The sequence below is a fragment of the Pocillopora verrucosa genome, chromosome 3 (genome assembly GCF_036669915.1).
Source record: "Pocillopora verrucosa isolate sample1 chromosome 3, ASM3666991v2, whole genome shotgun sequence".
NCBI lineage: Eukaryota > Metazoa > Cnidaria > Anthozoa > Scleractinia > Pocilloporidae > Pocillopora > Pocillopora verrucosa.
Window position 1 is genome coordinate 30,469,751 of NC_089314.1, and position 22,772 is coordinate 30,492,522.

Consider the following 22,772-nt stretch of genomic DNA (forward strand, 5'->3'; position numbering starts at 1 on the left):
AAAGTACGTGAAACTTCTTCTACAATGAGAAAATGGTATGTTTGAACTTCCGCCTTTCGCCTTTGTTAAAGAAGAAGGGTTTATATTCTGCCTCCTGAGACCTACGTAAAACGTAACGATCTGTTTACCACAATTAAGATCACACAGGAAATCTCCGATGTTACTCCCAATACAAGCCAATTAAAAGCTAAGTCATGTTCCCAATTAAATGAATTTAAAAATTTAGATTCGTGATTTGTTCAAAAACCGTCAAATGGTAATTAAAATCTTGACAGATGCCAAATATGGGAATTGAAAGGAGTATTAAGACATTTTCTGGTCTGGGTTCCGCGGGAACATCAATTACTGTCTAATTATTACACAGAGTTTGTTAGTAGCGAACCGGCGGAATTGAGAATGCAGATACCTGTTCTTTTTCCAAGAACTGTCGTCAAATGTAATTGAAATATTGACAGACGCCAATTAAAGGGAGAAAAAACTTTATGACCAATTTAAATCCTTTGTAATTAGTAACGTAAAAAAAAGAGCAAAAATGAAGAAAGAATGACACAAAAGTGGCTGTACGGTTTTTAATTAAGACAGAACGCTTGTTGATCACTAGATTTTGACTAGAGAAGATTACGCGGTGAATTCTTCGCCATCTCGGCCACCGACAACTGACTTTCGTAAAACCGCAATGAGGATTAAATAAAGCTCACCAATGAAAACGGAGTTCTTACGAAGACTCAAAAGGATTTTTTCGGAATGAATTCGTAACTCAAAACTGATATCTTCGTTGCGGCAAATATTAGATGCAATTTATGCTCATTGATTCCATTCAAGATCAACTGGACAGAAAAAAAATTAGGAGTCACTGACCATAAATACCGAGAATCCGCTGAAAGTTGCAAAATTTCGTAATGCAATTTATTTTTCCTAAAGAACCCTTTTAATAAACCTTCTTCACAAAGTATATAAAAAAAGTTCGACCGCGCTTTGCTTTCACCAAAAATCTAAAAGTTCAAAATACGCCTAGATGGCCGTCATCCCTCCCTCCCGTAAATCAATGAAAAATTATGCAACTTCGGCAACTTCGTACGCCACGATGCGATGAAATCCTGCTTTTGTGTGCTAGCAGAGGGTCCTTTTATCTTTTTGAAAAAATATATTTATTTGTATGTTGTTACGTTTAGGTCTGCATAGTGACTTGTTGAAATATGTACTTTGTCCTAAAATCCAATTCGTTTGTTGATTTTTCTCCGCTCAAAAGAAATACCGTGTACATGTGATAATTTAGTCGGTGAAATGCAAATCGCCGCAAACAGAAAAAAATTACGGCATTTGAGCGGATTTGAACCTGTGACTATCAAAACTGATCCCCATTTCAACGTGGACGGGTCGGAAACTATTATACTTGTCTTAGAGATGCCACAAATATTCAACCAATCTAGTTACACTTATATTGTTAGAATACCTTTTTTTCCATGTTATGATATTTTCTTTAATATTTTAAATGAATTTAGTTTGAACAAGAGAGGATGGCAATAAGGTGGCCAGCTTTTCCGGCTTTGTTAGTTCTATCCACTTGCATTTCTTAGCCCCATCGAAGCCTCATGTTGGTTAAATTTACCGACAGGGTCATTAAGTATCATCATGTGAGTTGATTACGTAAATTGGCCACCGTAAAGAGTTTAAAAGCTGACATTTCGAGCGTTAGCCCTTCGTTATTCGCTCTAATGAAGGGCTAACGCTCGAAATGTCAGCTTTTAAACTCTTTACGGTGGCCAATTTACGTTATCAACTCAGTTAATAACACTATGAATCACCCTGTTATACTCTGTTATAAGGTTAGGTGTTGCAAACGAAAGTTATTTTTTTGAGCCTCTCTTAGAGGCTGGGAGATATAACTTTCGTTTGTTAACATCCTGATCTCAATAAATAAATAAAATAATACAATAAAAGGTGGTGAGTTTTGCTCGAAAGCGTCAAACGAGCGTATCAGAAAATTATACAAAAAGTAACATTTGGTCATAGTAAGATTTAACACATTTCTCATTCATCTTCCGACAAATGTCCTGTTTGGGATATCTGCTTTCTCCCCTTAATTATTGGTTGAAAATCTTGTTGTATGACAGTGTGATTTTCCTTCAGCTGTACACTTGGCAAAGGCTGCTTTACCATAATTCGTAATTTGAGGAGCTGGGCAGGACTTGTTTGACGGTCGGTTGTAGGCTTGGAGGATTTCGCCACGCCTTCGTTCGCCACTTAGACTGCTGTCTTTTGGCGCTCGGTTGAGCACTTATAGGCCCTTTCTCTATCGTGGGTTGTGATAGATGAGGTCTTGCCTTCGTCACGTTTTCTTTGTCTGACTGAATGCCGGGTAAAGCTGGTTTTACGGTCAAGATGCCGCCAGACTCTCCTTCTTTTTCCCAGTTTCGTTTTGCCACAAGTCGAAGACGGTGTAGCTGTTCGAACTCTCCGCGTTTAATGTTACGAAAGGCATAACCTCCTGGTTTTGGTTGAAAGCTCAATGGCGTTTCTTTTTGACGGGGCTTCACGTTAGGTATCAATCCTGTTTCTGTAGCTATCTGGCTTCGCCTAGCTTGCTTTTGTAAAGGTTTTGAAGGAATATTTTCTAGTGGAAGTTGGAGACGTGATAGCGCTTCACCCTGCCCTACCGAAATTTCCGTTCCCTTGTACGCTGAAGTTCTTGAAAACTTGTTTTCTACCAATACATTTTGTGGGCTGAAAGACTTGAATGTTGTCTTTCTTGGCGCTCCTGCTGTCTCTTGATCTTTTGTCTGAGGTTGCTCCCCCGAAATTCCAAGCAGACTTGATTTCATTTCCCTGGCTACCAAAGTTCCTATGTATCCCATTGTATGTTGCAGTCTACGCAGTCCCTCTGTTCGTAAAATTTGTTGGTTCCCAGTGAATCCTGAGCTATCTTTTTCTATACTTGGCTGGCGACTAGGGAACTCATCTAGTGTCTGCCTAAAGCTAGGCAATGGCTTTTTCAATTGCAGTTTAGGGATTCTGTGAGGCAGCTCTTTTGTTGGGTGAAAGAACGCCAGATGCGCTTTATCCCTTGGCCTAATTATTGCAGTCTTCCTGGCTACCAAAAATCCCGGATGGTGTTCCAGTGCTGTCTTAGGGTTTTCCAAAAATGTTTTGTCAGTCGGTTTAAGACTTGGAAACATTTGTTCCTCAAGACATTTCTGGTTCCCTTTTTTAATCTTCTTTGGTTTTTGTTTCGTTTCTATCCTCTTTGTTCTGTAATTTTCTGGCAAATAATCATTCTGGTTCGGAGGTCTTTCCTCTCCCGCTGACTCCAATGCAGCCTTTGGTGCCTCCACCTCCTCATTCGGATCGAACAGACTGTTATCTTTCTGTTTCATCTCACGACTTTGCAACATGTTCCCTTCCGCGGGACTGTGAACTTTTGACTTAGCAATCTCTACAGGATGAACTCCTTTTGTCTGTTCGCCCTCCGCCGTATGAACACCTTCCGTGGTTGCCTCCATTTCTTCAAGGACTGGCGATAGCTGTCCCTTAATCGTTGGAAGCACAGAAACACTCGGCAAGAATCGTTGTCGTCGCGAACAACCTTTCAGCTGTGCCTTCACCACAGTCGGCTCAATACTTGGCATAGAGAGCTTCTCCGGCATGGGGATGTTCGGCAGTAATCGTTTCACCGTCGATTTCACCTTTGTTTGGGGTTTCTCGAATGACGAAGCATCTCGCTTTCCAATGGATGGAAGAGTCGGTAAAAGCTGGTGCACTGAGGTAGCTACGTTTACTTTGATACACGACAGGGGTACGTTTTCCGCCGTGGGATTACTTGGTAGCATTCTCTTTACTGAAGACTTAGGTCTTGTTGGCGCGTTCTTCGCCTTTGGTGGTATGGTGGGCAGACTTAACTTCTCCGTGGGCCATAAGCTAGGTAAGGTCTGCTGACAACTTGGCAGCGTCTGAACCACTGTAGGTTGGATGTTCGGCAAGGTGATTTTCTTCTCAGCAGAGCCTTCTATCCTCAATTCTCGATATATCGCGGTGGTTTTTCCCTCTTCTATACTATTTGATTGGAGAGATTCTCCGCATTGACGAATTTTTTTATTTTCAGGACACCACTCGCGAAAATCAGCGCAAATATCTATGATTTTTGACACAAAAACAAACTCACAAACAGTTTCTAAGAGCAGCATTAAAGAAATGAGTTTATTTCCTTTGTTGCGTGAGAACTTCGTAATAGTGACGAACGGCGCGCGCTCTCCAAATCTCATGGGGGAGAAGAACATAAACATTTTCATGAAAAACGAGTGAAAATAGGCCCTTTTTTCTCCTCAGACTTCAAACTCGTCCTCTGTAGTCCTCTTTCATGTTGCTGACGCTTGCTTGGAGGTGTTTCAGTCACCTAGAGAGTGCATGCTTGACCTTTCAAGACCATTATCAACGCGCATCTTTTCTGCGCAGGCTGTTCACTAGACACTTGTATGTCTTGTGATACATCAAATTCTAACAGAGAGAAAAACTCAACAAAATTATATTGTGATGATTGCTGTAATAAATTGATGTGGGATAACTCAGTTGGAAATAAGATGGCTTTGACTTTTTTGCTCCAAATAATTATGATCTTCCGAGATTCAGTTAACAGATTGCGTGAAGAAACAGAGAAAAAAACTCGACAAAATTATTTTGTGACGATTGCTGTAATAAATTGATGTGGGATAACTCAGTTGGAAATAAGATGGCCTTGACTTTTTTGCTCCAAATAATTATGATCTACCGAGATTCAGTTAACAGATTGCTGAAGAAATGAACAAGAAATTAATATCTGTGCCAATTCTTTTTCTTTTCAAGTTAAATGAAGATCCTTTGCCGGACTGATTCAAGTTATCTTAGAAACCCACTAATGCAAAACAGAAGATCTAGAAGCATTTTTGCGAGTTATCTGCAACAAGTACTAACCTATAGGAATTGGGTTCTCTCTCTCTCTCTCTCTCTCTCTCTCTCTCTCTCTCTCTCTCTCTATCCATTTTTGGTGATAATTCTGATCTGATAAATTGAGTGACTTAAGATTGAAGATTTTTGAGTGAGCGTCGCGTGGGAATCCGCTGTCCAGATCGTACCGTCAAGCTCTTACTTTAGCAGGTACCTTTGCAGAAATGGTGCCAATATTGACACAGACCCCTTCACTTCACCTTTATTCAGATACACAACTGTTGGATCATAATCGTGTTAAAGCATTTGCCTTTCCAAATGCAAAACAGGTATGATAAAGAAAGATGAAAATTTATATGTTTAAGTGAGAGTCTTTGAACACAATAATGAGAGCTATAGGCTCAGAGCTTCCGCTTTCTGGCTGCATGTTGGAGAGCGTTCATGGCGAGAAGGCTTCAAAAACTAGTTTCAAAACATTTTCTCACGAACAAATTTCATAAGCCGACTTAGGACAAAACATTTGCGAAGAAAATTGGTTAATTAAAAAAGTCGCGAGGCATCTTTACGATTTTGTATTCATCAATTTCTGTAGTGTTTCACTATTCATGGAATTCGTCGCACGCTTTTCCTAACATATCTTGTTTCGAAATAATTTTTTGTTTCTTCTGTTAAACTTATGTGATGGGAAATTTCAAAGGAAGAATCTCAGATTCAGTCTTATCGTATTCCAAACCAACATAGAAGCTTCGTCGACGTGTACGTGTTGAAGGATAAATTTAACTGTTTGAACTCGAGACAGGTGCTATTGTGCATTTTTATTCAAGTTTGCACAACAAATTCTAATAAATGATCTCGTGACATGCGCCGCGTTCGATTAAGAAAAGCAGCCAAGCTTGAACGATTCATCATCAAGGAAACATAAACAGCAGACGACTCACAATAGGCACATAACATAACATCTAAGCTAGAATCAGTTGCTGTGTTTCGTTACTGAGGAAGAAGTCGATCACTAAACAGAGATGTCTGCATCTGCAAGGTAACTAGAGAACGTTTCGTTATAACGGTTTGGAGACCTACCTAAATTTTTGCATTTCTTAAATCGAAAGCTTAGCAACAGGATAATATGTAATAATAATGTTTACTGCGTATCTGTTCAATGAAACATGATTGTTCTGGACTGAGCTTTTTATTCAGCCAGTCTAGAGAACGCGTGAGTTCTTCAGTTTCAACGTCTAGTTTGCAAGCCAAAATCGTTGTGCAGTCTGACTGCATCGTATTAATCTCAAGATATGCATGCAAAAATTTCCTTAGGATATATGTTACATCAGTGCAGTATTCTAAATTATTTGGAACCGTTGATTTTTTAGAAGCGTTGATTTGAACAATACCTCCACTAGTAAGTGTAGGATAAAGAATGGTCGAAGAAATGTAAGAGTCCGCCTCGAAGACACTTGTTCACTCCAAAACAGAAATGAAATTCCATGTGACATTGCTAACTGTGTGTATTTACTTTGCTTCGAAGGCTACGTTCAAAATTATTTCAAATATTGAAATTTATCTTCCTTAAAAGGACTTAATCTGATTATGCTGTAAAAGTAACTTAAATGGCACTTGTTATTAGATAATATAAACACATTCACTGCTAGTACTAAAACCGTATCGATTCTATAAGTTTCAACAAACTGCTGAAATTTAACTTATTTCCACAACATTTGTGATGCAATCACACAAATAAAGTAGAACATATCTACTTTGCTGCCAAATCAGCCGAGCATAGTGATAAAATTCCTGATTCTGCGCGAAAACCTATCAAATTAACTCTTATTTCAACACGACAACTTGTGTTCCAATTCGTTCGACATGAAAAAGTGCGGTAGTTCTTATAGTTCTTCGTTTTCAATAGCCATGTTTGATGGACCTTTGTTTTCTGTCGGAAAATGATATCCAAATTAACGAGACAAATTACAAAAAGGTAATGACAAACAGGGGACCGTTTTAATAACAAAAGCAATAATCCGATCGCGACTGGCTTTTGTGTACCATAGTGTGTGCACGAAATGAAAATAGAAGTCATTAAATAAGCCGAGAATTAAAACAACATGGAACTGACTCGGTTGAGATGGTGAAAATTATCGAGCAGTCAAACATAAACCTGAAGATTTGAAGCATTGTACGAAGTTATCATTCACACATTTGTCTACGAAGCAGATTTTTTGGAAGGAGATAGAAATTTCGTGACTCGATGTAAACGTGTTCGCCATGGCAGTTTTGGAACTAACCAACAGGTACTTAACGGAAGAAGTGATATTTTCTTCTCTTCGAAATTTATCTTATTATTTTTCTGTCCACAGGAAAGGCTTTAATATCAAGGACAACAGTTACTTCGCAGTTCATCAATAAAGAACTGGACTGGCATTCTTAAACTCACGTCGAAACAACAACACAAACATGGCTTCCCCCGCACCACGGTAGGTCGACCATTACTTCAGAGTGAAAAGAACACTGTACATTGTTGAATGAAAACTGACTCATCGAGGTTCTTACAATGCAGGAGATAAACATAAGAGATTAAAATAATGGCTGAGCACTTATTTTAAAATACGAGGTAAATGCATATACAACCGAAATCCAACCTTCAAGTAACAGACACAAACTTAAAACGAGTTGATTACGAGTGTGCTTAGCCATGTTTCGAATTGCCAAAGTGTGCCATGTATTTTCAGTTAATTGCATCGCTATTTGTACCCTTTGGTTTTGCCTCTGATCTCCTTTGTCGATCCTTGTGGTTTGAGTCTCCGAATCAAGCCGCTTAGATTCGTACCCAGGTCTTCTAGAACGAGCTCGACAGCGAGAATCGAAGCACCTCACCAAGCATCACTATAACCTTTACCACTGACATTGGGAGAAACTCTAAACCCACTGGGGTATTGGTAGTGTTCATTTTTACCTTTGCCATTTTCACTAAACTTTAACTTATAATAATGACGGTTGTTGCGTTTTTTCCGCCATAAAGCGCAGTATCTCGAACTCGAAATCGTTCACGAGTCAGAATCTTGAGTTCTAAATTACTGGGTACAACTTGTTATCGATAGGTTTTTCGGTAAAGAAGTGTGACTTAAAATGTTGAATGAGATAGGGATCCACGGCGTGCAAGGAGCGGGGGAGGAGTGGGGGTGAGATGGCGATTCTTAGTCGCATCAACCAGAGAACTGTGTTAATTTTCTTGTCCAGCAGGTTGCTTTTAATCCAGATGTAAAGAAAAAAATATTTTTCTCTTATTTTCCACTACTTTACATAAATACAGAAAGACCTAGCCGACTGAAAATGGTCATAACATTTTTAAAGAGAAGTGACTTAACAGAAGATGAACAAACCACAATTCCCTAGCGAGTTTCAAAAGGGTTTTACTTCCTTATAAAAATGAACCCTATGTAAAACCCACCGAATTGTGATTCATGATTATCAATCGTATCTCCATGACAACCAATACGCGGACGAAGGCAGTCTCCTTAGCTTAATGAAAATTTTCAGTTTCTAAAAATAACTATGTTTTTCCTTTGGACTGGAAAGGTAAGTTCTCTTGGAGCGAAGGTAAAAGAAAACTCCCGTGGTGGACTTTGTTGTCCTGAGAAGGAAAAATGCTGAAATTGGTTTTCGTGTTTATAGCGATAAACAATGAATATTGATGTTGAATATTTCAGTGTCGATTTTTGCAAGCACAGTTTACGTTTCGTTTACGCACAGACGGCCATAGAAATAAAAATTCAAATGATTCGTTTTAAATCGACCGGCTGTATATAAAAGTAGACAAGGTTTCCATTAGAATTGCAGGGTCAAAAAAAAAGTGATTAATGATTTAGAAGGCTTGGCAACGCCAATCGCAAGTGTTGTTTTCATCCCTAATGCATAGGGGGTAAGATGTTTTGAACGGAACTATTTAATATGTAATATAGACGTAAATTCACTAAGTGCAGGTGTACATGAGGCAGTAGCTTCGTTTGAATTTTAAGTTTTTGACTTCAAAATTTTAATTGACTTCTGGCAAACAAAGTTGACGGGTTTATATTTCGCGCGCGACGTTCTGACTACAAGGTAGGTAATTTTCCTTTAACCAGCTACTTTTCTATCACAATCTGAAGGCGGAAAAATTTTGAAAGATTGCTTCTTTTATAAATAATACCGAATACAAGCCCCAAACTTGTATCCTTTTTGTATTGTTATACACTTGCGTACATTATTTTCCGTCGATGTTTGATGAGCAGTTTCCCGTTTATTCCATTTATCTCAATTTTTCAGCTGATTTCATGATAAGCAAATGTTTGAATTTGATAGCTTCTGTAATAGAACGATTATTATCGTTACGGCGCATACAATTACTGGGGTATCTTGGAAAAATATTACCGAATCTAAGCATTATGGGCGGACAGTTTGTTTCTACAGCACTTTTTAACCAACAGGAAGAAAAACATCTATAATATTTTATTGTGATAGTGTTGCCTCGAGTCCCAAGCAGGTTGTGTATAAAGGAATCTATATAACTTGTCGAGTATTTAGGTTGGCAAGGCATAATTTTCCGTTTCTAAGAAACGAAAAAAGAAACAGAAAATTCATTCAGGGGAATATTAATGAAACAAGAAACAAATTTGAAAAGATTATGTCGGAACAGGGATTTTCGCTGGATCACAGTGACTGGCCGGCAAGTTCGATTGAAATTTTTACATTGACAATCTCCAAGGTTACATCTCTGCAGGTGGCTGTGAAATGATATTGAAACTTTTCTTAAAGTTTCATCTTAAATCGCGAACTTTGCCAAATCGGTGCTTGAAAGGGAATTCAGAAACAAACGCTGTTTTACAATTTCTGGCAATCTGATAAATATGGAGCGAAATTCAATATTGTATGACCATATGAAACCAGGTTGAAGCCAACGTATACTCAAGCATTAGACTGCGAAATTTGAAGAAGTTCACTAGCAATAAACACTGTTTATTAAAGGTATACAAATGGTTATACTAAGAGCAATATTCGTAACACAGATTGATAGTATCTTTGTTTTATGTTGCTAATTTTATCCACAATACAAAAAAAATTGAAATCCCGCGAAACTTTTTTTTTCCATTAACATTTTGCGGTAACAAGAGACAAACCGATAATCAATCAACTAGAGATTTCCATTTTTCGTGTAATCTAGTTTTGCTGGTTGAATTCAAAGTCAAAACTTGCTGAGCGCGCAATTAGGGTTTTTAATCAAGAAATTCAAATAGAATTGCTGAAATAGAATCTGAAATAGAGGTGAAAATCATATCGGCTTTTTCCTTTTAATCATGCTCGCACACAAAGCCTAAAAATCCACCTGTATAAAGAGCTTTAGGAACACCTCTCATTGATCAGACGAGCTAAACCACTTGACGGTAATTCATGAACTGCATCCACGGATTGTTCGACAAATAATCTTGTACTTTCCTGTTCTTTATTACGTTCATTTACATAGGAAATCCTTTCTATAGGAAATTGAGTGCAAAGTAAATCCACTTAACTAACAATGTATGCATTTGTCCTTTAACAAACCTCTTTGCGACTAGTCGTCAGATTCGATCGTGTTAATTAAAAAACTGCGCAAATTTATAACCGGATAAAGTTCTTTTTTTCGAATCAATAATTAAACATACATTACTGTCTGATAACCAACTAGCAAGGGCATTATGAACTTTTAAAGTGTTTTGCTACGTGCAAGCGGAAAGTCGCTCGTACAAGTGTGAATCGTACAACTGCAATATTTGAAGAGGTAAAATATTCACTGTACGCAGAGCTACACGGGACCACTTTCGACTAATTATGAATAATTCTGACTCACATCAAAATAATTTCACAAGACTCGCTCAATTGGTGAGATAACGAGATAATTTAAGCCCTGCAGAAGAAAGTGCGCTTGAAAAGGTTGCAGCACTTCACGGCGGCTCTTCCATATACATTCCGCGTTTTAAGAACCGCACTCCTTTAGGGAACCAGTGACAAAAACAACAATTTAGACCTCCTCGGGCGATTCTCGCGGAAAATACACGGGTTGATAGACATGAATTGGCCATTTTGAGAACTACCGATGTCGCGAAAAATCTGTACAGACTTGAAACTGGCGAATAACATAACGAATTCCTATTAATAGATAACATTTGGCTAATTCCAATTCATATAGACTCAGATGTGAGTTGGAACTTGCGATAACAACTTTCTCATTTTTTCAGACCTGTACATCTGCCACCTTTCCATGGCTACGATCTCACGGAAGGACCAAGCATGGCTCCAAACAGGCTGGGAACGAAACCAGGGGCGTTCTAGTCAGATGAGACATTATCGTAGTCCTGCACCATCCCAGAAAGGAGCCAGTAAAAATTCAATTTTGCAATGTAACAAAATGTCAGTTAAAGCCAAACAAGTGGATGATAAAGCAAGACAAATACGCCTTAAATACGGAAAAAGTAACTTGGAAAGGGAGTTAAATAAAAAGAAGGGCATTGACATGACTCCTTTTGTCACAAAAGTTCAAATAAGAAAGACTCTTGAGCGAAACAAGGTGACATCAGCGGGGAGGGCTGGGGCGAGAATAGGAGTTATGATTGAGACACCCCGCATGTCCGACGATGAAACGATTGGGGAAAATAACAGTACATCTAGTTTGGAAACTGTTGGCGGAAACGAGAAAGGAGAAGACGCCATGTTGTCTGATGATATTATTGTAATGCAAGGAAAGGAAGATAAGCAACAGGATGATTACGTTCAAAACCTCATCAAATGTTTGACTCGTAGATTAAAGGATCCTTTCGAGGCATCCCGAACCCACATTCCGCCGACTCGACCAATAGCAGCTTATGCCCGACCCACGAAGGGAGAAATTGCTTTAAGCGTAAAGGGTCCTGTAATTTTGGCACCCGTTTCAAAGGTTGTCAAGACAACGGGGGATAGAGACAGTTTAGACAGGCCAAGCCGGTTTAACACGAGGTCACTGCCCGAGTTTGCAGGCTCAAGAACTGAGAGAGCCCACACTCGCCCAATTTCATCGGTCAGCGATAGCGTTGTTGTGACGGGAAGGAAACTAAATAATGTTAATCGAGCATGGCTTGGATGTGAACATGCGCAGAACAACTCGTTTAACCCGAAGAATCCTCTCTGTTCTTCATGCAGAGCTGCGGGCGGCTCAAACTCGGATACGAGGGCCACGTATGAACGCGCCAAGAGTGCACTGCCTCGCGAGGGCATTCGACAAATTAAAAACGATGGACGTCTTCCTCAGCTAGATATTCGGCAAACTCCCTCGCAATCACTCAGAAAAGTCGATAAGACTCATAGCGCGAGCCCTAAAAGAAACCAACGAGCTCGAAACGGAATGATATCTCCCTTTGAACTTCAAGTACACCTTAATGAATTGACTTCTTATGATTACGGGTCACCAGTCCCTCCGCCTTCAATGTCTAACTCGGACGATGAGGAGGACACTTCATGACGGCCAAAATACTTGAACGTGCTTCTTTTTTGTTAACCCTCTACATGGCGACTTTTGTAACTGACTTCACTTCACCAGCATTGTAACTCTCAGAGGCGGAAAGCGTAGATCTAATCCTTTCAGAATCAGAAATTATACCCAAAGCAAGTGAATGTTGAGAAAACGCTGAGAAACTCATCAACTTCAGGGAGTTATCCCGATATGACACAAAAATCATTTTCAACAAAAAAGGAAAAATTCTAATCAGATCTTGAGAATACGAAATAGTTCTTACAGATCCACAGAAATAGTCATTATAGCTAAGAAAACTGAAATGAGAATTACTTTACAGCGTGACGATATGAACAGTTCAAAAGTTAATGTGAAAAAGGATGAGCCATGATACATCTTGGGTACCCACGTTATTAAGACCATTTTAGTCTTAGAGAGCACGCGATTATTTATTGGTATTCTCAAATCAACTAACAACTTACTCAGTTGAAGTGCGCCGCACTATACAAACAGTTTGTATAATGGAGTGATGTTTATATAAAGTATTGGACATTGGCCATAAAATTGGAGAATACTAAAGACAGAAGGCAGAAGTTCAAACTCAGGTTGGAAATAAACTATTGTTTGTAATATTTCAATAAAGAATATAGTTCGTAGCTCAATCGCTAATGGCGCCCAACTAGTTTCTGGAGGTGAAGGTTCGAATCCCATCGAAGCCTGAATTTTTTCAGGCTTCTTTTCTGCAATTCCTTCAATTACAGCTCACCTGCGGAGATAACTTCTCTTCCAGAGTCGGAGATAGTTAGACGCTCTTCTTCCCCGCCTCCCCCTACGTTCCCCTCCCTTTCCGTCCTTATCCCTCTGTGGCGCACATTTGTCAATACAATTGCTAACTTGAAAATCTATTCCATTATTCATGACTTACATGAAAAACGTATGCGTGTACACAACTGAAATCTCTAAAAGCCTCGAATTTCTTTACGAGCGATCCAGGAAAAAAGGAAAAAGACGCACCAGGCCCATTAAAATTACGGAAAAATGAATGGATAAAGCACATGTTCTTTAAAACCGAAGCCATAACGCATCGGTTTTGGATGTGAGGCCTGGGAAACTGGCTTTATAACACGAGTGATGCCTCTTGCGAAACATCTGTAGAAACCAAACTTATATCTGCGCGTACTCGGGTTCTCGTAAAGGTAAAGTTTAGGCGCGGTCTTCATACGGTTTTTGTAATTCTTTCACATGGATATTTCACTCATATGTACATGAAATTTGTCATGAGAGAGACATGTGAAAAACATCGAAGAAGCATGTTAAAGGTGTTTTGCTTCTCACACTGTGTTTTCGCATGTTTTTGACCAGTTCTTGAAGCCTCCGCGTGCGCTGAACTAGAGCCTTGGCGGTGATTTTATTTTTTTCGGATCGTCTTCTTTCTTACTATGCGACATCGATCGAACAAGAAAACACCAGAAGAATGAGAAGAGGAAACTTCGCCATTTTATTTTAAATTTTAAATTTGTTTTTCTCGAGAGGTTAACTAATTAGCACACCTGTACTCCATAAAGTCGACCCAGTTTTCCAATCAGGCATCGAAACATCTCGAATCATTGAGCTGTTTACTGCGCCATCGAAAACAGCGCATTTTTGAGACGCTAATTCAGTCAGTTTTTACTCGCCACAGTAATCAATTAAGTGACTCGGCGAGAGTTCTAGAAACCGAAACACTCTCAAGCGAAAGTTTCTTCTCCTTCAACTGATTTTCTGATTTTTCTTTACGACAATTTCCTGACGAATGACGAAACGTAGCTTCATGAAGTTCGTTTTCAAGTTTAAGTAAAGTAAAGAGGTCTCTGTTTTTTTATGGCTGAAATATGTTCCGATCATTTCTGACTGCATAGCATGGGGAAAGATGTAGAGGAACGAAACAACAATGGGAAAAAACTGAAGTAAACAATAACAAAACCAGTGTCGATAGCCATGCAGGTGATGAATCTATGAAAGCTAATTATTTCTTTCACCTTTTCTGGCGACATGATTAAAAGTCTTTGTTTCTCAAGCTCGCAGGAATTAACCCGTTTTTGCGCACAAACGTTTAGAGCTACCTTTAAGATAGCCCATTTTTTAAATTCTTCATCAAAAGGTTAGAATAAAAGGAGGAAACAAAAGTCATTAGCTCATATCTGTCGATAAACACCGAATGAATTTCACTCTGGATGGGAATTTCTGAGTAATTCCATCTTCAAAATGCCCTTCAAAATATTTCATTCCTCTAAAAAAAATGAAGGCGTCGAACATTATTGTTTGCAGTTTATTTTGGCGTTTTTGATTGATGTGTTTTCATGATCATGTCAAGAATACATTTTTTATTTAGAGATACCGAAAAGAGAAAAAAGACATAGATACGTAAACAGTCTAATTGTTAAGTGTTGAAACTTGGCGTCTCACTGCGCTTACTGCGCTGTTTGCTGCTGGGGTTATTGACATATTTGAAAACAGCTTGAAGACAAAAGCACGGTTTAAAGAAACTTGGTGTTTGCTTAAAGCATCGAAAATAACAAGTTCGTCAAGACATTAAGGTAAGCGAGATGGAGATGCAGCAATTGATGTCTTAGAATGTTATCGTTCTGTACACTTCCGATTTATCTTATTTGTCTAATTGTATTACGAACAAAAAAAAAACAATCTTTCGACTTTTAAGAGCAGGACAGTAAATAGAGCTACCTTTTTGTGAGATTCTTTATTTACTATTTGTATCAATGTGAGGTCTTGTTTATGTCACCCTTACTTTTTACCTTAGCAGTATAGACAAATTATTCAATGTGAATGACACATAAAAATGTGTACATATGCTAATTGAACAAAAAACGAACTCAGAACTTACAAATACACTTGACCAAGAATACTTGAGATTTAATAAACAGATCAAAATATCACCTGCTCTAAAATGTTTATGAAACAAGTCAACTTCTCAGTGGTGGGCCTAATTTTGCGGATAAACTTAAGGTGAATCACAACAACACAACATTGTACACAACAAGAGCAAGAGCTAGAGCTAGAGCTGAGAGTGCTTTAAACTCGACGCAAACCTCTCACACTTCGACGTATTTCTACTATCCACTGGTGGTAAATTTCTCCGTTTTTTTGGATATTAATGTAAGTTTTAGATGTTAGAAATGTAAATTATTGGCATACAAATGAGGAATCATGTTTCACCACAAGCTATCTACAAACCTTCTATACAAAACAAGTTACAGCAACCAGATACCCAATTTAATTCAGAGTTTGAGTCAACGATGTTACCCATCTCAGTTGCATTTTCTCACGGGAATTGAATTCCATGTTGAACCGGAGACATTTTTGTTTACTTCGCAGATCAAAAATAAAAGCAAAGAAGGAAGAGTGATAAAATAGCAATATTATCTGAGTTTCAAACAGATAATAACAGCCAGACGATTTCGCAAAAGAAAGACATTCTTACGGAACACTTGGAAAGAAGCGAAAGTTGAAGAGGCAGTTCAACTCATTACAAAAAATCCTTGTTCACTTCGTGATTTGTTTATAAACACCTTGAGAATGCGTGAGAGAAGCATTTTGCCCTCGTTTGGGGATAAAATAAATGATTACAAAAAGTCATCACAGGTCATCGACATACTTGATTCAATTCCTGAGAACAACAACAGGGTCTCTGATCGTCTTCCCCTTTTCTGTGGTAACAAGGGCGTCAACGAATGCAAAAGAGAGAGATCAGGGCAAAAGACCGAGAAGAGGTACAACAGTTCGTGCAACGGCGTGAATCTTCCCAAGTTACAGAAAAAATCCACCGCCGTCCCTCCACTTGAAAGAACGATTAGTTCACCCGACCCAACCGGTTTTTTAAACGTGGCAAACATTGCTCTCTCTCCACGCGAAAACACTGGTGATAAATTCAAAAGGGAGCCAGTCATCAATTGTGCAGACTATCTCATCTATGAACCTGCATGTACAACTGCTAACTTAGCGACAGCGAACATCGACCTCTCTCGGTACGCCTTCCACTCGTCTCTGGAAAGAATACCCGAGACTGATGGAGAAAGGCTCTTAAGCGTCCATTCGAAGAAGAAACCGCAAAGCGCCGAAGTAAAGAAGAAAGAGCCTAACACACCAGAGAGAAAAACAAGAAAGAGAAGAGAAACCCAAGCAAGTGGTTTGAAAAACGTCGATCTCTTCGACCAGCAAAGACAACATTTGGCCCGTAAAGGTCCACCAGCAAGGGTTTTAGTTTCGTGCAAATTTCCGGAAAGTCGACCCGGAACACCTAACTATTTTAGAAAATCAAGTGCGGTGACTGAAGATCTCTTTTTTCCCAAAATTGTTTTGTACCAGTGGGAAGTCTGTGAGCAACCAAAGATTACTAAAGCTCTCCAATCACGCAAATATCCTATAAGGCTACCTCTGTTACACAAGATTCCTTCAGCTCCACAGGACAACCAGCCTATCGATGGTGATTACAAGGGGCATGAGAATGATGCGAAGAGACCTGAGAGTCCTCTGTCAAAAATACCATACCCACCTCCGCCGACTCCACAGTGCCAAACATGTCCGCCTAGCTCAAAAGGGAATATTGCTGATAAATAAATAATGCAGTGTGGTATAATTATTTCGATTTCAAATAACAAAGAGATACGGCCATTTTGTTTATTTTCCATTCACCCTACTATCTGACTGACTCAGTCATATTTTGCTGTTTTCAAAGAAGGAAATGAAAGAAGAAGTACGAGAGAGAGAGAGAGGGAGAGAGAGATAATGCGAGAGAAGGCAGATGGAAAACGAGAAAAAAAAGTAATTGAGTAGAGTGAAAGATTAACAATATGCTTGCCATAACAAATTAATTTTAAAAAAAATTGGTCTGAGCTTTTTATGAAAAATACTTATAGCTGTAGTTGTGTCATTCACACATAACTTGACTGAGATTAAAACAAAATATATAAAATTTAATGCAAGTATGGAAGTGTAAATGCACCAACTTTGAAAAAGAAATTTTTACCGTACAGGATCATAAAGGTACATCGCTGGAGTACTAGAAGAGTCTTATCTCAGTATAAAAAATCCAACACTGTTTCACTTGAGTCTAATAAATAAGCCAGCCGTCTAGGGCTAATTTTTTTTAACTGTGTTACTGATGTAAGGTAATTTCCTAAGCTCAAACATGGTGACATAGATTTGGATCTAAGCATGTATCAACCTGATTTTCTCAGAGATTTTTGTAAAACGTATTACCACCACATAAAACATCTTACTTGAATTAAACATACTGTAAGATTTCCTGCCATGTTCTCTCTACGGTTGCATACAATTCGATAAGAAAGTGATCTCCACATAATACACAGCCCGCACGCAGGTCTTCGTTATGAGTGTTCGGCAAGAGCGTTTTTCGCCATCATGAAAGTATGATGCTTTGAGCAAAGCGAGTTTGCAAGGGAACCACAGCTATTACTGATGTGCTAGATCCCGACAAATCTCTCCCCAGACTTCACCACAAATTCGAAATTCCCGCGGGCGGAGAAACGCGCGGTCTGTAGTACTCGTAATAAGGGCTCGTTCGCAGGCTAGATAAGAAGTACAAATTTCACAACTTTACCTCGCGAAGGTCAATCAGAGAGATCTCATTTGCTCCATAAATATAAATACGTTTGTCTGGCATAGCTAGTCCTGTGGATGAGCTAAACCCAAACAGGCGTTATTAGTGCAAGAACAGTCCCATCATTCAATGGGAAGCGGTATTCAAAATGGCGACAACTTTAGAAAACGCAAACCCGACTATTTTCCTGCAGAAAACAGAGCGGGAAATTCTCCCTGACGAAGAAAATGAGGATGTTGTGGACAAGATCGATGAACGAGAAGTATTTGATATCCTTTAACAACGGGTTTCTCTCATAATTTGATCCGTTATTTAAATGCTTTCGTTCTATCGCCTGAACTGTCACGCTTAAAAGTGACAGTGCCATTTGATTGTTATACATGTACGTCAAGGATTTTTGGTCAATCAAGAGTTTGTTTTTTAGTCCAAAAATTTTCACAAGCCAGCTAGTCTCTTTTTGGTTCGTGACCGAACAGCTGTGGAGACACTCTCTCTCAAAATTAATAGTTAATGTTCAGTTCTTGTTATAAAACAATTTATCGTAGACATGCAACAATGAATCAGTTACTGACAGTCGACATAAAATGATGCTAAGTGCTAGAAAACCACAGAAGTTAAATGCCAACTACAAGCAAATTGTCGGAAAGAGAAAGTAAGATGACCCCCTGTGCTAACTAGAACTTGTATTTGTCTAAAACTGTGGACTTGAATGAATGAAGGAATGAATGAATACCTTTATTTAAGTGTCAAACTGAAATAGCAGTAAAGAATCACTAAATGGGGACACCATAAATAAATTGAAATTAAAATAAACAGTTATTATACCTTTTTAATTAAAATTGATAACACTGTTTACAATTGATAAAACGAGTATGCAGTGGATGACATTATTTACATGTTCATAGACTTAATGAAATACTAAAGTGTCTATTAAGTACGACATAAAATACAATCAGAACATTGAGCATCGGTCAGTAAGGATTTAAATCAAGCTTTCTAATACGCTGCCTAAATACAAATAGTGCAGGAAGGTCTCTTATATTTTGAGGTATTAGACTCCACACCTTTGGGCCAATGTATCTGATGGAATACTTTCCATGTGTAGTTGTATTGAATCTAGGCATGGCAAACTCTTTGTTTCTCAGTGAAAATTTGGTGTTTGCCATTTGGAAAAGGTCTGCAATATATTTTAGGGAAATGTTGTTTTTTGTCTCGTACATAAGAACAGCTATATCCTGTAACCATCTGTTACACAGGGTGCATAGATTAGCTGTATTCAGTAATTTATCATAACTTGATGATCTGTTGCAGTAAATAGCTCTGAGTGCCCTTTTTTGTATATGCTCTAATTTTCTTCTGTCACTAGCATGACAGAAGTGCCAAACAAGGTGTGAATAGGTTGACTTGGATGTGACCTGGCAAAAAATTTAAGTGATCTGGCCACAATGATAAATTCCTATTTACCTTTACTGAAGGAACATCTGATTCGTTCTATCAATGATCCTGAACATCCTCTTACTCTGGAGCAGCTGAATGTTGTGGAACAGTCTTTAGTAGAGGTGGATGATGCAAATAATTATGTGAAAGTTCAGTTCACTCCAACAATTCCTCACTGTAGTATGGCAACCCTGATTGGTTTGGCAATACGAGTCCAGCTTTTAAGATCACTGCCTGAAAGATTCAAGGTACAATATACTTTATTTATTAGATCTCACTCTGTGCTAATTTAATCCATATTGTAAACACAGATTTCTCCTGTTTGTGCTTAAATCCCTGTGATCTCAACCTGATTGTATTCTGTAATCAAAAGCTCCCTGTGAGGAACTTACTGGTGACATCAATAGAGAAATTATATATCTCTGAAAAGGAATGTTTGCTCTACAGCACTAAATTTGTACTCAACCCCTGGTAACCAAGCTTATTCTGCATTTACCTTGATATTGAAACTTGTTCTTGATGATTTTTTAGGAAATTAAGAGAAAAGACAAAACAAATTTTTTTAAGAAAGTATGTCAATTTCAGGAATAAATCCAATGACGCTGTACCCTGCTACCTATTTCTTTTATGGTATTCGTGATATTTGATTTAAACATTTCTCATGTAAAAGTTCTCTTACTCACCAAGCACTGATGAGTACTTCTTTAGACAGGTAGCATTCAAGAGTCATGGTCATTTACTTTTAATTTAGTAGTAATATTTTTGAACTTATTATTTTCCAGGTTGATATCAGCATAACCCCTGGTGCCCATGCTTCAGAAGATGCAGGTAATGGTTTTTTTTTCTATGTTTATTCAGTGTAAACTCCTTTAAGCCATTTAACACCTAGGAATGACTAGCATCCAATTTCTCTCTGTAAGATTCCCCTTGAATCTAACACTAAGGTCAGGAGAATAGAAGAAATGATCACCAACTAAAGAAGCTTTAATTGTTAAACAAATTCTCCTTGGCAGCACGTAAGAAAATGTATAGAGAACAGTATGGAGAATATGCATACTGATGTTAGGTTTTAATGGGTCAACCATCTGACCTCTGATAGTGACTAGCATCTTATTTCTCCTTACAATATCACCCTTGAATCTCACATTATGGTCATGAAAATAAAGGAAATGGTCATCAACTGAAAAAGCTGTTGACTGTTAAACAAATTCTCCTTGTAAGCACCAGTTAGAAAATGTAGAGAATGTACATACTGATGTTAGGGTGTAAACTTAAGAGGTAACAGACAGATGTAATGACCACCTGTGCTTATCCCCAATTGAACCCCAGTAAAACTTTGCATAGCATGTAATTTAGTGTTAACAACTGGGTTGAAAATGTAAACTGGCCACCATAAAGGGTAAAAAAGCTGACATTTCAAGTGTTAGCCCTTCGTCAGAGCAATACTCTCCCACAAATGCAGCACCACATTTTTTTTGGAAACTTACCCCCTTAAAACTTTGCATACCTTGTTACACTAGCAATGTCAAAGAAAAAGACAGAAATGAAACAGGAAAAAACTAATGACATACAAACTGATTAAGAAAGTCTTTTTCTCCCATGCCAGGATTAACCTTCTATTAATGATGTTTCCACTGATTCAAAAATAGGTAAAAAGGAAAGGAAAAAATCATAAATTGGTTAAAATTTACTTTAATGTGTTAACCATCTCTGGCAGGTGGAAATTGAAACAACAGATTTAGATCATGTGAAGGGGATTTATTTGCTTATTAATTCCTATTTAGCTTTTCTCTCTTCCTTTTTTTGCTGTTTTTCTATAACAACATTTTAGCAACATTCCCCTCAACCAAGTGGGAATCGTGGTTCTCTATTTTGATGTTTGTGTTGTTACCATGCATTCCCTCGTTCCTTTGTTTCTTCTTCAGTAAACAAGCAGCTGGCTGATAAAGAACGAGTTGCTGCAGCTTTGGAAAACACTCATTTGTTGGAAGTTGTAAATCAGTGCCTCACAGTGCGTCACTGAGGTGGCTTATAATATTTGTAATGGGAAAAAACTGTATATGGCTGCAAAAATTGCACTGAAGGATAATCTAGGCAGTTAGTCAGCATTTCACAGTTTGCTGCGAAGGGTGGCAGCTAAAAATACAATCTACATGTATTTGCCTGACAATCAGCTTAAATGTGTGAACTCCATCTGATTTGAAAAGTATTATAGTACTGTGGGAACACTAGACTTTCATGATGTTGGCACACCCAAACAGAAGTTCCTCACTCTCCATTTACTTCAAATTTTAAAACATTCAGTGAAAGCAGAGGTTCACTATGCTGCTAGTAATGCTGTGGCTTGATTTAATAAACAGTGGCACAAGACAGGTTATCCCAAACATCCTATATGTAGGATACAGCTGTTGTTTGGTCTAGTCTTTTCACCCAAAGAAAAGGAAAGATTTCACCCACCCCTAGACAGGGGCTTATCATGGTGGGCAGAATTGGAGGGGGGGATTAAATTAACAGCTAACTGAGGGTCAATGTGCATATTGTTATATTTTCCCTGTACTGTCCCCCAAATTTAATGAATAAAATACAAAAACCTATTATGTTTAAAATGGAAACTACAGCTGGGTTTTAATTCTAAGTCAATTTTGTACAGCAAGCAATCTACCTAGTCTGATTAAAAGATAATAAACCAACCACTTTACCTTTGTTGACTATAGGGAATAGGGAGGAGTATTTCTTGGAAAATTAAAGTTCTAGACCAGATGGAAGTACATTGAGGTGTGATTGTTAGTCACAGGCTGTATATCTAACGTCTCTTTTTATTATAAGACATACTGTTATCGTTGTACATAACACTTTATGAAATTGTTGAAAAAGCTCATTAATACTTGTACTACTAACTCAATGGTATGAGAGTTATAAATTAAGAACTTTTAAATCCTTACATACACTGTACATGTAACAATCTCAGTTTACAAAATGTATGAACCACATTTACATGCTCATGTATGTACAAAGAATGTTTTATGTTTGAAAAGGCTATTTAGCCATAGTTAATCAGATTTAAATATATAATACAAGTACAAGATATCAGAATAAATAAGTTGTATTAAAGACTATGATCAAAGTTCTGTAAATTGTTAAACCATTTAAAATATCTTCATAGTCAAATAAGTATGAGGAACCGTTGTTCACACAAAAAATGCAGCACTTAAACAAAGCTTAAGAATGAAAATTCACTGAAAACCTCATTGTCTAAAATTTTTTTTCTTTCTCTGGAATCATTACAAACACAACACACTCTCTAATGATACT

At 38.1% G+C, this 22,772-nt stretch overlaps 3 protein-coding genes across 9 annotated transcripts in view; all 3 read left to right on the forward strand.

The window, feature by feature from the left end:
* Window positions 1-13,053, forward strand: part of LOC131774633 (uncharacterized) — a 22,201-nt gene extending 9,148 nt beyond the window's left edge. For 2 of the 6 annotated variants that reach the window (XM_066164365.1, XM_059090683.2), the window contains 2 exons: window positions 7,269-7,385; window positions 11,160-13,053. In XM_066164365.1, the coding sequence (XP_066020462.1) occupies window positions 11,183-12,415 (1,233 nt within the window). In that variant the 5' untranslated portion in view covers window positions 7,269-7,385; window positions 11,160-11,182 and the 3' untranslated portion in view covers window positions 12,416-13,053. Of the gene's footprint in view, window positions 1-5,112; window positions 5,247-5,800; window positions 5,954-7,268; window positions 7,386-8,876; window positions 9,010-11,159 lie in introns of those variants that run through there. The other 4 variants (XM_066164364.1, XM_059090685.2, XM_059090682.2 and 1 more) reach the window with 4 other exon arrangements.
* Window positions 13,054-15,425: 2,372 nt separating this feature from the next.
* On the forward strand, window positions 15,426-17,253 carry LOC136279913 (uncharacterized). The gene is made up of 2 exons (XM_066164377.1): window positions 15,426-15,559; window positions 15,779-17,253. Exon 2 carries the CDS (start codon window positions 15,980-15,982, stop codon window positions 17,018-17,020), a length of 1,041 nt encoding a protein of 346 aa, XP_066020474.1. The 5' UTR covers window positions 15,426-15,559; window positions 15,779-15,979; the 3' UTR covers window positions 17,021-17,253.
* A 908-nt stretch (window positions 17,254-18,161) lies between these two features.
* Window positions 18,162-22,315, forward strand: LOC131774526 (cytosolic iron-sulfur assembly component 2B). Of its 2 annotated transcripts, XM_066163789.1 has the most exons (5): window positions 18,162-18,292; window positions 19,503-19,708; window positions 20,243-20,288; window positions 21,386-21,484; window positions 22,175-22,315. In XM_066163789.1, exons 1-4 carry the CDS (start codon window positions 18,172-18,174, stop codon window positions 21,481-21,483), a joined length of 471 nt encoding a protein of 156 aa, XP_066019886.1. In that variant the 5' UTR covers window positions 18,162-18,171; the 3' UTR covers window position 21,484; window positions 22,175-22,315. The 2 variants fall into 2 exon arrangements, with proteins under 2 accessions (XP_066019886.1, XP_066019885.1); XM_066163788.1 differs by lacking the exon at window positions 22,175-22,315 and having other exon boundaries at window positions 21,386-22,168.
* Window positions 22,316-22,772: the final 457 nt, after the last annotated feature.